Genomic DNA, 13,358 nt, shown 5'->3' with positions numbered 1-13,358 from the left:
TTACAGCAGCACTCCCACGCAAGCGCCAGAGCCAGGTGCTCCGCTCCCTTCGTCCCCCTCCTCCGCCAAAGTCTCCTGGCTCTCCTCTTTGCAAGGCTCCTGCCGGGTAAACTCCTTGATGAGTCTGTCCTCAGAGCTTGCAGAAGCAGCAGAGGGGCATGCAGGGTTAGGAAGCAGTTTCTGGGCATCCTCCACATTCCCTCCTTTTCCTGATTTCAGAGAAGCGATCCCTTCACTGCCTCCCAGCTCAGATCCTCAGCCCCCTCTCGGTAGCTCCCCCACCCATCGACCACACACCACACACGATAGTTTCCCTTCACTTGCCCCTTCCCCAACCTCCCAACATGAACGTCCCTCTTGAGCACTGGAGGGGAAATAAAAATGGAGGAAGGGATGGAGGGAAGGGATCGAAGAATGAAAGAGGGAAGAAAGGGCTAGAGGGCAGCGGGAATGGACCACTCGAAGGGGGAGGGTGATGCGCGAGAGGACCAGGGATGGAGAGTGGGGATGCAGAAACAGAAAGGAGGGCAGCTGCAAAGCACTGAGCGATGGCACAAAACTCAACCATCAGTTTTCACTACAGACCTATTGAAAACGATACTCCAGGAAGCTTTTTCACATTTCCACCATCATAAAATGGAGGATGGCTGTGGGGAAGGAGATGGGACTTCCTGGGCCTGACATTTCCTTACCTAGCGGCCTCTGCAGCAAGCAAGGAGAGGGAAGGGAAAATGAAGCTCTTCAGTTTCTGAAGAAATGTCTTGTTCCTCTTCCCGCTCCCTTTTTCACCCTCTGCCATCTCCCTCCTCCACAACTTCCCCAGACACCCAACCTGCCTATTGCTATTCAGTCTCCATCCAAACTCTAGTCTCTGATCCATGAGGTCACAACTGCTTGGTCCGCAAGCAGAAGGCCCACTCTTCCTGTGAGCCCCACTTGGTCAGTCACCATGATATGGCTTTGGATGCATCAGGATCAGGGGCAGCTCCATAGCAACATCACTGCAAGGACCCCGAGGCAGAAAGACAGATTTCCCTCCAAGTCCACTCCCTGAATCTCTCTCCCTCAGTTTCCCCATCCTGGATGGCCTCAGACTTCCTATCACTCTTTTAGTCTCCTTACCTCCTCATCCTCCCCTCTTGCCCTTGTCCCCTCTCCACACAGTCTCTTACCTGGCTGTCAGGTCACCTAGGATGCTGAGGGTAGAATGACACTATAAAATTAGCAGCTGGCCCTGGCTGCTATGTCACAGTGGATTGAGTGCTGGCCTCAGAACCAAAGGGTCACTGGTTCTATTCCCAGTCAGGGCACAAGTCTGCGTTGCAGGTCAGTCCTCCAGTAGGGGGCACGTGAGAGGCACCCACACATTGATGTTTCTCTCCCTCCTCTCCCTTCTCTCCAAAAAATAAATAAATAAAAATCTTTTGAAAATTAAAAAAAATTAGCAGCTGGAAATAGAAAGTGGCAATATAATTTTACAGGGAGATGAGGTCAAGTTAGCCATAGAATGAGTTTCTGGAAGGGAAGGCTGTTTGCTCACTGAGCTCACAGGGAACCCGGTCTGGGAGAAGGCTGGGGAACAGCTCAACTGGGTCAGTCCAACCGGGAGGAAAACAGAAGGGAGAAACCTTCAGCCTCCCCAACACCTGCTCAGACAGACCCTGACCCCTCACTCACCCTCCCCTGGACACCATCAGATTGACTCTGACTTTGTAGGACACCAGGATCCCCAGCAGCTCCTTGTTCATTCCAGGTCGAAGACTGAAGGTGGCAGCATTCAGTGTGCATTTTCGGGGGGAGCCGAGGAGGGGCAGTAATTCACCAAGTCCCCCAGTCCCTTCCTGTGCCCCTTTTGTCTTCGAACAGGTTTCCCAGGTTCTACTCTCTCCTCCCCATTGGGATCACATTTCTGTTCCTAAAATCCAGTTTTACCATGTTACCTTCTGCTCCGGATCCTACCTCTCTGAGTGCAAGTACTCTGCTTGGCTTTCACAACTGTTAACAATCTTGCCCCACCCAGCCTCTCGAACTTTTTCTGCCCTAACTCCCTAACACCTGGGATACAACCTAAATGGACCTATCCTCTCGCCATGTGGATTCCCACCTTCTAGCCTTTGCTCCCACTATGCTCCCACTCTGGAATGCTCTTTTTTCCCCCCAGATTCTACACATTCTTTATGATCTAGCTCATTCTATCTCCTCTAGGAAAACTTCTCCAGCTATGTTGGCCTCTTTTAACTTCTATTGGATTTATAATCTGAATGACATGTACCAACATTTAACTGTTAGATTGCATTTGCATCCCTCTTTGTTCCCCATCCAGGCCATACATTGACTGAAAGCAGAGATTGTCCTAAACTTCTTTGTATTCTCCCACATGTAATAGGTGCTCAATAAAAAAACCTGCTGATTGAAAAAGAAGATACAGAAAGATGTATATTCTTGGGAAGTTCTCTTCATTGCTCTGGGATGCTGATCCCCTATAAAATAATGCTGTTTGGATGATTTCTAAGGGTCTTCCTAGCTATAATGGTCTATAGCTACATAATTGATAAGGCATGGGGAGAGGCAGAGGGAATTAATGCTTGTATGGCAGATGGTTTTTCATGGGACACACATCTAACACGAAGACTTCTGAAGTCATAGGGCCAAATGAATGAGTTGATAGGATTCTATCAATTCCTATCATATCATTCTCCTTTTTGTCCTCCTTTTTCTCCATTTCTCATCACCTAGTCTTTCATCCATTTCTGTCTTCCCCAGAGAGTAGGTACTGCAGAGATCACAGTGTTAGAGCCAGATGACATGTGCTAGAATCCCTTCTGGCTCTGCCACTTATTAGCTCCGGCAGCTTGCACAAATTCCTTCGTGTCTTTCAGCCTCCGGGTTCTTAGGTATAAAATGGAACAAGAACAACTTTACAGCCTACTTTAGTGGGATTTTCATAAAGGAAACATAGTACATGTATAAGACCTTTGTGGGCTGTGAAATATACAACAGGAATTTTTTCTCTCCACTTTTTCCTTTCTTGTTGCCTATGACCTAAGCCTGCCATTGGTCCCTGGGCATTAATTATTTAGCTTACTCTTGGCCCTCGGTTCTGGAGGGATCTCTGAACACTGACCTGGGGATATTTAAAAAGAAATAGGTAGGCTTTCTTCAAGGTGAAACCTCACAATTGTATATATGGCATGCAGAATGGGTTGGAGATAGAACATGGACGTTGGGAGTGACATTTGAGCTTACATCATGCTAGAGGCCAGATTGGTATCACCATGCTTCAGTCTTCCATCCAGTGCCAAGCCTTGTTTCTTGCAGTTGGCAGCCAGGAGTGGGGTTACTGCAGAGCTCTTGGAGAAGCTAGAGTTAGCAGCTGTAGTCTCCCTTTGAAAGGAGAAGAAAAGAATTTAGGCTAGGCTTGCCAACTAAGTGTTCTTTCATTCCCAAGAGTATCTTCCACAACTGCACGAACCTACCGGATTATCCAAGAGAGCTGTCATGTCTCACTGTGGCAAGTGGGAACAATTTGCTCTGATGGGAAATCCTTAGGCCACCGTCCTCTCTCAGCATTTTGATGACCCTCTTGTGGGTATCCTCCCTCTAGTACTCCTGGAAATTCTTCCCTTTATCCATGTCAGCCCTCACTTTGATCTTTCTCAGTCCTGGGCTCTACCCACTTCCTTCTTTCCCCAACCTTCTCCACTGCCTCTAGCACTCAGCCCTCTTCTTGCCTCCCCCCACCCCTTGGCTGTCTAACCCCAGCCCCAGCGCCAGCTCACATGAACTCCTGAATGAACACAGTTTTGGTGTACTTGTCTAGTGAATACAGGACAACATCTGTGATCTGGTCAACTGAACAGGCAAGAAAGTCACATGACTATAATTAACCAGTCATCCTCGAGTCCCCAACTCACTGCCCTCAGATATGACCTTATAAACTATGCATGATGCACTATGATGTGCTCATGGACAGAGACAAGTAAATTTCAATACGCCTGCATTGGCGGGAAAGCCTAGCTGAATGCAGATTTGGATGAATGGGGCAGAGTTTTGGAAAAAGACCTGTGGATTCGGGACCAGGTGTAGGAGGATAGGAAAAGCAGCTCACCTGAAATCTTGATTTTTTTTTTTTTTGATGACTGTGCTGGTGCAGTTGTTGATACAAACATTGACAGAGATGGGTTTGCCATGGTAGTGAACCTGAAGCCGGAGGAGAGAGGCCCATCATAAGGTTGGAGGCAGAACACCAAGATCAAGACCTAGGATTCCTCAGTGGACTGAGTACCGACCTGTGAACCAAAGGGTCACCAGTTTGATTCACAGTCAGGGCACATGCCTGGGTGTGGGCCAGCTCCCCAGTAGGGGGTGCAAGAGAGGCAACCACAAATTGATGTTTCTCTCTCTTTCTCCCTCCCTTTCCTTCTGTCTAAAAATAAATAAATAAAATCTTTAAAAAAAAACACCCTATGGGGAGAAAACCAGAAACAGGATAGGGAGGAAGATTGGGAGAGAAGGGAAGAAGAGAGGAAGGGAGAGGAAAGAATGGTAAGTGGGGAGAAAAGGAAATACTCCTAGGATTAGAAGACACCCGAGGAGCATGCAAGGGTGCAAAGGTGGAGGTAACTGGGGTAGAGTTCAAGCCACAAATTGGGGGAGGTTGGAAACCCCTCTGTCCCAAAAGCAAGTGCTTGAATTTGGGTAGGGGACAGGGATCAGAGAATTAGAAGGAGCTCTTACTTACCTGGAAATGTTGACCATGAAGTTGATGTAGAGCCTTTTCTGGGAAGAGGGAAAGAAGGAGGAAGGCTCAATCATTTGTCCCTTACTCTCCTTGGCACACCTAGTGTAATGTAACCTTTCCTCTTTAAATCAACACCTCTCAGCACAAAGTGCCTTTTCTATTCTCTCTCCTGCCAAAGGTGCTTGTTCATCCATACTCTCACCCATCCTGTACACCTCCCTGCTTTTATTTTTTACAAATTGTTGGCTAACTATACTGTCCATCTTCAAAAAGCTTTGGATTTCCTGGAATAGCTGGGGCACTCTTGGAAGCTTCCAGAGAGAAGAAACTTGTCTGAAAAGGGGCTGGAGACAGGCCTCTATCCAGAAGACTGTGAGGGAAAATTGCACTGGATGAAGCTGGACATCACCCAGCACAGTGTAGGCTCTAAGACATCTTTGTTAGCTACCCAAATGAATGAACAAATAAACAAACAGATCCTGTCTGCTTTTGCTCCTACAATGGATTCTGAGCCGGAGTTCACATCACGGTGGCTTTGTCTCCCAGCTGAGAAAGGAGAGGTGTGGGAAACAAATGGTTGGCGCCCTTGTGCTCTTCATTGTTGGTGGCAGACACTGCTATGGGTGTGGAAAGCCTTTCTTGAACCTGTCTGTCACTCTCATTGCCCTCTCTAAATTGTCCCTTCCTTATTCTCATCCAGGTCCCAGGGGCTAGGCCCTGGCAAAGGGGACCATTAGAGAAAGGAAGATAACAAACAAGCAAGCAAAATATAACCAGAGACATTGAAATAAAGAACAAACTGACAATAACCAGAGGGAAGGGAGAAGGGGATAAAGGAGGGGAGGGGGAAGGTCATCAAGGAACATGTATAAAGGACACATGGACAAACCAAACGGGCGTAGGATCAAGGATAGGAGGTAGGGATGGGTGAGGCAGGGTGGAGTGGAGACGACTGTACTTGAACAATAAAAAAAAATTATTAACGGAAAGATATAGGGCTGGCTCTCTGTTTTATGAATGAAAGAAACAGTCATTACCCTCATGAACTTGTATATTTAATAATATTTAAAATCTTGAGATAGTTAGATTTTCAGAAAAATAAATTTGACTATTTCTAATCTTAATGGAAAAAAACGAAAGAAATATATCTTTCTAGTGCTTCCCTTTCATTTCTAATCTTAATGGAAAAAAACGAAAGAAATATATCTTTCTAGTGCTTCCCTTTCATGCATATGAGGTCTGGTCCCTGGGGTGAGCTTAGGGAAGCTTCCAGAGTCTCTCAGCCTGCATGCCTGCTGCTGTGTCAGGAAAGGTGCCCCTAAACTGCTCCCTGATAATATTTTTAGGGTTTTTTAAGGTTTTATTTATTTATTTTTTGACAGAAGGTAAGGGTGGGAGAAAGGGAGAGAAACATCAATGTGTGGTTGCCTCTCATGTGCCCCCTTCTGGGGACCTGACCCACAACCCAGGCACGTGCCCTGACTGGGAATCAAACCAGCGACCCTTTGGTTCACAGGCCGGCACTCAATCCACTGAGCCACACCAGCCAGGGTTGCTCCCTGATAATATTAAGGGGGATGCTAAGGGCAAGGGATGTGGGGCCTAATATGGGCTAGAAATAGAGTACATTAGACTATTACCTGGAAAGAGAGAGATGAAGCTCACATCAGTCTCTAGCTCTGGTTGCTATGCTTTCCTCCCCAGCCTCTTATACCCAAGGTCCTCTGAGTGCTCAGATTGGTGGGAATCAGGGGAGAAGAATAGGGTTCTGGGGGGTAGGGGGTTAGAATGAAATGCTGCTTTATAAATAGCTCAGGTGCCAAGAGTTGGGAAAGCAGATTAGTAGCTAAAAGATTAGTGGCTAAAAGATTAGCAGGCTCTTGATATTGGGGCAGGGTGGGGGTAGGGGTTTGAAGCTGATAGGGTTAAAGGCAGGGGAACTTGAGAAGGGGAAATACAGAGTTTTGGCCATGGGAGGCCTTGAACCTGAGAACTTCGGTCAAAGCAGAGTCAGAGGCCTTAAAGAAAAAGCATAGGGAGGGATAGAAATAAGAGGGCTCAAAGTATCGATATAAGCCTTTGTGTTTCGGAAAAGAGAGCTTTGTGTCACACAGGTCTTTCTCTATCTCTTGATCAGCTACAGGCCAAAGGTGTGGAAAAGAGCACCTCTTACGCAGCCCCCCACCCCTTAGGACCTGGGACTCTGATGCTCAGAAACACAGATTATCCCAGCTTCTGAGCACAGCAGGACTCAATCTCCTTGTAAGAGGGAGTGCAGGTAGGGGAGCGGGGAATGAGTGTACTGAGCTGTGAGTAGACGTGTATGTGCGCCTTGAACTTCTTTCCTTGTTGGAGAGAAGGTAACAAAGGATGCTTGGCCCCAGAACAGGTTCTCCCGGCAGGCTGTTGCACGTGGAGGGAATAGGTCATTGACATGTGCATCACCCCCACTTCCCACCCCTACTCTCTTCACCACTGGTCTTGACACTCTCCAATCTCTGAAACTAATAGGCTGTAAGCAGCTTCCCTTGCCTCATAGGACTGCTCATATAGAATGAGAGATATTTCTGTCCTCCAGCCAACAGGATCCCCATAATGGCAGCAGCAAAAGTAATCTTCTTGGCCCTGGCTGGTGTGGCTCAGTGGATTGAGTGCTGGCCTGCGAATCAAAGGGTTGCTGGTTCAATTCCCAGTCAGGGCACGTGCCTGGGTTGTGGGCCAGGTCCCCAGTAGGGGGCACACGAGAGGCACCTGATGTTTCTCTCCCTCTCTTTCTCCCTCCCTTCCCTTCTCTCTAAAAACAAATAAATAAAATCTTTAAAAAAAATAAAAAACTAATCTTCTTTACTTGACTTTCCCTCCCACAGGGCCCAGGCCCAGGCCCATGGTTTGTGGACATGGAGAATGTAGAGACCGAGCCTGAGGACACAGGACCCTAGTCCCCCAGCCAAACTTCCCTTAGAGCCGGCTGGTGTTTAGTGTCTATTCATAGGTGCAGCCTTCAACCCTCCACAACAGGGTGTTCTTACACAGCTAGCTGCATCGACCCTTCTCATTCCTTGCCAGTATGCACCTCAGGGACTTATCTTTTAGTTGCTGTAACTCTTTCCTTCTCAGGGATTATCAAGGAGAGCTAGAAGCCCAGACTCTGCAGGAACTATAGTGTTACTGAAACTAATGTTGGACATACAGAAGAGTCATATACTTGCCAAGCCTGGTGTCTGTCAGCAAGGTGAATCAGTCAGGATGGATGTACTTTTGGACTACCCTTCAGTCCATTGTCTTCAGACTCACACTTGAGGCTCATTCCTTCTTTGCACTCAGGTCCACGGTCCTCTCAGCAGGAAGTAGATCTGGCAGGTCTTTAATTCATTATTGTGATTGAGCTTGAATCATTACCTCTTTTCGAGGAGTCTATGCATTTCTTGAGTGAGATATAATTTAGGAACAGGAAACTGTGCAAATGTTAATTGCACAGCTTGATGAATTTTTGACCTACTGTGGAAGTCTGAATAACAGCCCCCAAACATCTCAGGTCCCAATCCCTGGAACCTATGAATGTTACCTTATATGGCAAAAGGGACCTTGCAGGCATGATTAAATTAAAGAGCTTGTGATGGGTAGATTATTCTGGATCATCTGGGTGGGCCCTAAGTGTAATCACTAGTCTCTTTATAAGTTGGAGGCAGGGGGAGGTAGAAGAGATTTGACTACAGAGAGAAGGAAATGTGAGGGCTGAAGCAAGCTGCTATGCTGCTGACCTTGAGGATGCAGAAATGGGCCATGGTCAAGGAATGTAGCTCTAGAAGCTGGCGAAGGCAAGGAAACGGGGTCTCCCCCGTAGTTTCTCACACTTACAAGGTGACCGTCGCAATTCAATTGAAGCCATTCTGACACCTTGATTTGGGCCCAGTGAGACTGATTTTGGTCCTTTTCAGGTCCTTACCCCCTCACTCGGCGCACACCAGTGATATTCTCAGCCAGGCCTTCCAGTTAGGAAGTGATGCCCACACCTCTGAGTGAGCAAGGGGTCTGTTATTCAGCAAGGGGTTGTTGCAAACAGAATTGCTTATCTACCCAGTAGCCATATCCCCCTTCTTTTGGGGGGGCAGGATACCCATTTTTAGGTACTCCCTCCTCTTCCACTTGGTGCTCTGCTCTTTTAAGCCTATCATGGTCATTTCATCTCTCTTTCCAGTGCTTGGTTTAATTACAGGCATGATGAGATTCAGGCCACTAAGAAGTGAGGAAGGTAGCGAGCTTCTGGGAAATCTTTACTCAGTAATCAACATAAGCATACAGGATAGAGGCCTTCACCTCCTACCCCTGAATATTGCCATGTTTTGATGCAATGCCTGCGCTGCAATAGTCACTTTGTGACTATGGGGTTGCTAAACAGCAGCCGGAGGGTTGCAGATCAGAAAGATGGAAAGAAACGGGAGTTTTGCATAACATTGTTGAACTGTTGAGTAGCCAACTCCAAAGCTGCCCACTCCTGGACTTTGATGCAAGATAATAAATTTGCTTATTTTAAAGTCAGCTGAGTTGCAGTTTTCTGCTATTGCAACTGAAAGCATACCAGCAGACTTAAGTGGGTTCTAGACCAGGGCATTGGCTCAGTGGTGGAGGATGGAAAGCAGACGGATAGATCACAAGGTAAAAAGAGACACTTCCTACGCTGTCCTAGGTGCTGAACATGGCGGTACTGATCTCTACTCTAAAGTTGTTAAAAGCCTTGCTGGAGATAAAGAACAGACATTTAAAAGACTCATAGTGCACACCACAGAAGCGGCACCTGAACAAGACTAATTTGAGTAAAATGATATGGAGCCAGTCACTTTCCCATGATTTTGTTAGTAAATTTGGTGGGGAAATATCTGAAACGTATGTAACCATAACTTTACTTGGAAGGTCTGTGGGAAAAACAGAGGTAAAACCAGGTGTTTGTCCTTGAGGAGCTCTGGGTCCGGTGTGGAAAAAGATGAACAAAAATGCAAGTGAGTATAATTCTAGGCAGTTTGTAGCGTGTGCCATTATTTCAATAGAAATCAAATGTGATGAGAATATGAGAGATGAATTTTGATTACAGAGAGATCTGTATGCTGGAGTCTCATTGGTTGTTATAATTATTGATAACTTTTAAGTTAAATCATGCCAGTAGATATTGAAAGAGAGGGAGAGAAACGCAGAGGGGAGGCAAAGGGAGGAGAGAGAAGGGGGGAGGGAGAAAGGGGGAAGGGAGGAGAGGGGAGGAGAGGAATAAAGGGGAGTGGGGAGAGGCTCTCAAGAGTAAGCCTTGGGGAAGGGTCCCACCTGGGGGAAGGAGGACAAAAAGGAACAAGGGAAGGAGTCCAAAGGAAAATCTAGAGGAAGGGGAGAACCAAAGTGATCACCAAATTATGGATACAAAAGTTAGGAAGGCTTCACAGAAGACAGCGAGCCTGGGCAGCAGCTTTGCACAAGGCACAAATCATTCCTTCTGGCCCCGGTGCCGGCGATATTAGCAGAAGCTAGCTTCTGGTTGCGGAGTGTGGGAAGCGGTCTTTTCCTGAAGTAGCCACTGGGTGGCAGTGGTGGCAGCAGCAGCAGCGGTAACTGTGTCCAGGGACTAGCAGAAATCTAGGAGAGCTAAGTAAGCCAGGTGAAGACTAGCAGAGCTAAGCCAGTTCGCAGTAGTGGGAGCCAGAAGCTGGCTCAGCGCAGGGCTTCCCTAGTGTAGTGGACATTGGACTGTCCCCTCGGGTGTACACCAACCTTCAAATCACACTTGTCCGCCTCTGAAGACGCCAACTTCATCCTTGGGAGCAAAGTAATAATCAAAATACTTTATGGATTAGTAGCATTTTATGGTTTACAAAGTACTTTCACACCTATTAACTAATTCACCATGCAGGAAACCCTAAAAGATTGGTATTATTACCCTGGAACCTCAGTTCCCAAACTTAATTTATTCCAGAAAACTGTTCAAGCCCTAGCTGGTGTGGCTCAGTGGATTAAGCACCAGCCTGCCAACCAAAGGGTTGCCGGTTCAATTCCCAGTCAGGGTGCATGCCTGGGTTGTGGGCCAGGTGCCTAGTTGGGGGCGCACAAGAGGCAACCACACATTGCTGTTTCTCTCCCTCTCTTTCTCACTCCTTTCCCCTCTTTCTAAAAATAAATAAATAAAAACTTACAAATACAACTGTTTGAGAGGCAGTTTGTTTGAAAACAGAATTTCCTTTCTCTCCTGAGAGACACATGACTGATCATACGGGTATCATATGGGTATCAGCATGAAAGGGTCATTGGGGAGAGAATCGAGACCCGAAGTTCTCTTAGACAACCGAGGCATTTTTTCCGTGGACAACCCAATCAAGAACCAAATTGTTTGAGAACCAAGATGTTCGAGAACCAAGGTTTGATTGTATCCCCCATTTCACCAGTGAGGATGCATGAGTTACAAAGTAGCATCCAGGGTCACACACCTCACACTTGGAAGAACATGGAAGAACAAGGATTTGGATTCAACTGCATCTGGCAACAAACACCTGGGCCTTTTAGGCAGCATCACAGCCGTCATCTGTTCAGGACTCAGGCTGTGACTGTTTCCTCCAAGCCCACATCTGATCTGCCCCCCACCCTCCCACAGGGCAAGGATCTCCAGGTTTCCCCCATCCAGGTTTCTGGGCCTTCTGGGTGCTCTAGAATCTTCTTCTAGATTCTAGAGCCTCCCCAGCAGTCCTGCCTCCTCCTCTCTCTCCCAGGATCCAGCTGGGCAGCATTCTCAGGACCTGAAGATCAGGTTCAGAGTCTCCATTGTTCGCCAACTCCTTTCAGAGTGGATTCTGCTCCAGCCTGCTCCCCCTTCCCAAGCAGGCCCAGAACTTGCCTCCTGGACCTAAGACCTCCATAATCAGGAAGGCTTAGCTAGCCCCAGGAGTCCCAGGCCTGGGACTGCTGACAATTGGGTGTTCCCGGGGAACTTGGCTCTCAAACCTGTAGGCTTGTTCGGTCTCTCCACTTTCTCTGCTGTGTTTAGACCAGGGTCACCTATAGTGCGGGAGAGACATAGGGTGGTGCATAAGAAAGGGTGGAGTCTGTAGGGGAAGCTTGTTGACTCGCATACTTGGGGAGGAGTGACCTGCCTCCTTGCTGCCTCCGTGCCATCTCCTCTGACATGTAATAATAAGCATCTCAGAATATTGACGGGCTGATCATTGAACTCCCAATTTTGCCTCCGACCTGCTCCTTTCGCAGCCATCCCCATCTCTGTCAACAGTAACTCCATTCTTCCAGTTGCTCAGGCCAGGAACCTTGCGGGCATTTGGACTCATCCCGTTCTCCCCCAGCCCACATCAGGAAATCTGGTCTCTGCTTTGCAAATCTAGACAGAATCTGACAAGTTCTCACCACCTCCAGCAGCCTGGTCCACCATCATCTCTATGGGCGACAGCCTCTGAACTGGTCTCCACGCTGTGCCCCGAAACCCTGCAGTCTATGCCCCACCTACAGCTAGCCAGTGATCCTTCTAAAATGTCAATCAGCTCCCAACACTCATACCCTTTAAGCTGACATGGCTTCCCAGTGACTGAAGGTAAAAGCCAAGGAGTCCTCACCATGGCTTCCAAGGACCTTTGTGATCTGGTCCCTGACAAACTCTCTGATCTCATTATAACCACCGGTCTTTCGTGAAGTGTCACCCTAATATTTAAAATGGCAATCTTCTCTATCCCTGCTTGTTCTTCCTTCTGGATCCCCTTTCCTCCTTTATTTTTCTCCATAATAATGATCAAAATCTATCTATTTTACTTGTTAATTTTATCTTTTCCCTCCCACTGCTATGTAAGCTTCATTAGAGTTGGAGTTTTTGTCTGTTTTGCTCATTACTCGTGAACTCCTGGAGCTGGACCAAGTGTCTGGAGCTGGACCAAGGGCAGAGCTGTCCCTGAGGAAATATTTGCTTATTCCTCTCTGGTTTATGGCCAGTGGCTTAGAGAGGTGACCAAACAGCAATCTGGTATATGGATGCTGGAGGCTGTTTCAATGGCAGGCCTGCTTGGGTTCAAATCTTGGCTCTTCTAATGAGCAAAATACTTAAACTCTCTGTGCTTAGTTTTCTCATCTGCAAAGTAGGGACAATAATACTACCTGCTTCCATAGAGAGCCTGGGGGGAGGGCATTATAAGTGTAAAGCACTTAGTGCCTTGCACAGAGTAGGTGCAACATAAGCATTTGTTATGATCACATGCACAGGGAGTGAGGATTGATATGAGTACTTTCAATTTTCCCAAATCCTTCAGTGTGTTACCTTGCAGTTGCCTGTGCTAACGTTCATTTCCCATGTTCCTGCTCATTGACACAGATTGTATAATCGTCCCACAGCTTTATTTATCTCCAGTGGCCTGGCTCTTCATCTGTGTAAATTTAGACATTTCTTCTGTACTCTGTCCTCCAGTCATTTAGAAGTTGTTAAATAGTAATCACGCTGGGCCCCTTTCGCAATCTGTTCGGTGAGTGGGTTGGACTAGATCATCGTCACGGGCCTTGCTGGCTCTGACAGTCTCTTAGAATGGGAGGAGGGACAGGCCACACCCTGGCCCCGCCCCCAAGGATAATTCTCTCTGGCTGCCAAGGGGAA

At 47.3% G+C, this 13,358-nt stretch overlaps 1 protein-coding gene across 1 annotated transcript; it reads right to left on the bottom strand.

Annotated features, from left to right (window-relative positions):
• Positions 1-4,815, bottom strand: ARR3 (arrestin 3). Its single transcript, XM_053917414.1, has 9 exons — positions 4,742-4,815; positions 4,109-4,200; positions 3,780-3,852; positions 3,247-3,384; positions 1,678-1,761; positions 1,173-1,196; positions 949-1,001; positions 693-702; positions 1-136 (listed from the first exon to the last, which is right to left on the bottom strand). Exons 1-9 carry the CDS (start codon positions 4,813-4,815, stop codon positions 1-3), a joined length of 684 nt encoding a protein of 227 aa, XP_053773389.1.
• Positions 4,816-13,358: the final 8,543 nt, after the last annotated feature.

The sequence above is a fragment of the Desmodus rotundus genome, chromosome X (genome assembly GCF_022682495.2).
Source record: "Desmodus rotundus isolate HL8 chromosome X, HLdesRot8A.1, whole genome shotgun sequence".
Classification (NCBI taxonomy): Eukaryota; Metazoa; Chordata; class Mammalia; order Chiroptera; family Phyllostomidae; genus Desmodus; species Desmodus rotundus.
Note: the sequence above shows the minus strand (reverse complement) of the source record. Positions and strands in the feature narration are given on the sequence as shown.

Excerpts from the sequence above, each read along its gene's own strand:
- ARR3 (XM_053917414.1), bottom strand. The coding sequence starts at position 4,815 with ATGATTGAGCCTTCCTCCTTCTTTCCCTCTTCCCAGAAAAGGCTCTAC. Across the intron at positions 3,853-4,108 it reads AAAAAAAATCAAGATTTCAG|TTGACCAGATCACAGATGTT; the intron begins GTGAGCTGCTTT and ends TTGCCTGTTCAG. Across the intron at positions 1,762-3,246 it reads AATCTGGCCTCTAGCATGAT|TCTTCGACCTGGAATGAACA; the intron begins GTAAGCTCAAAT and ends TGCCACCTTCAG.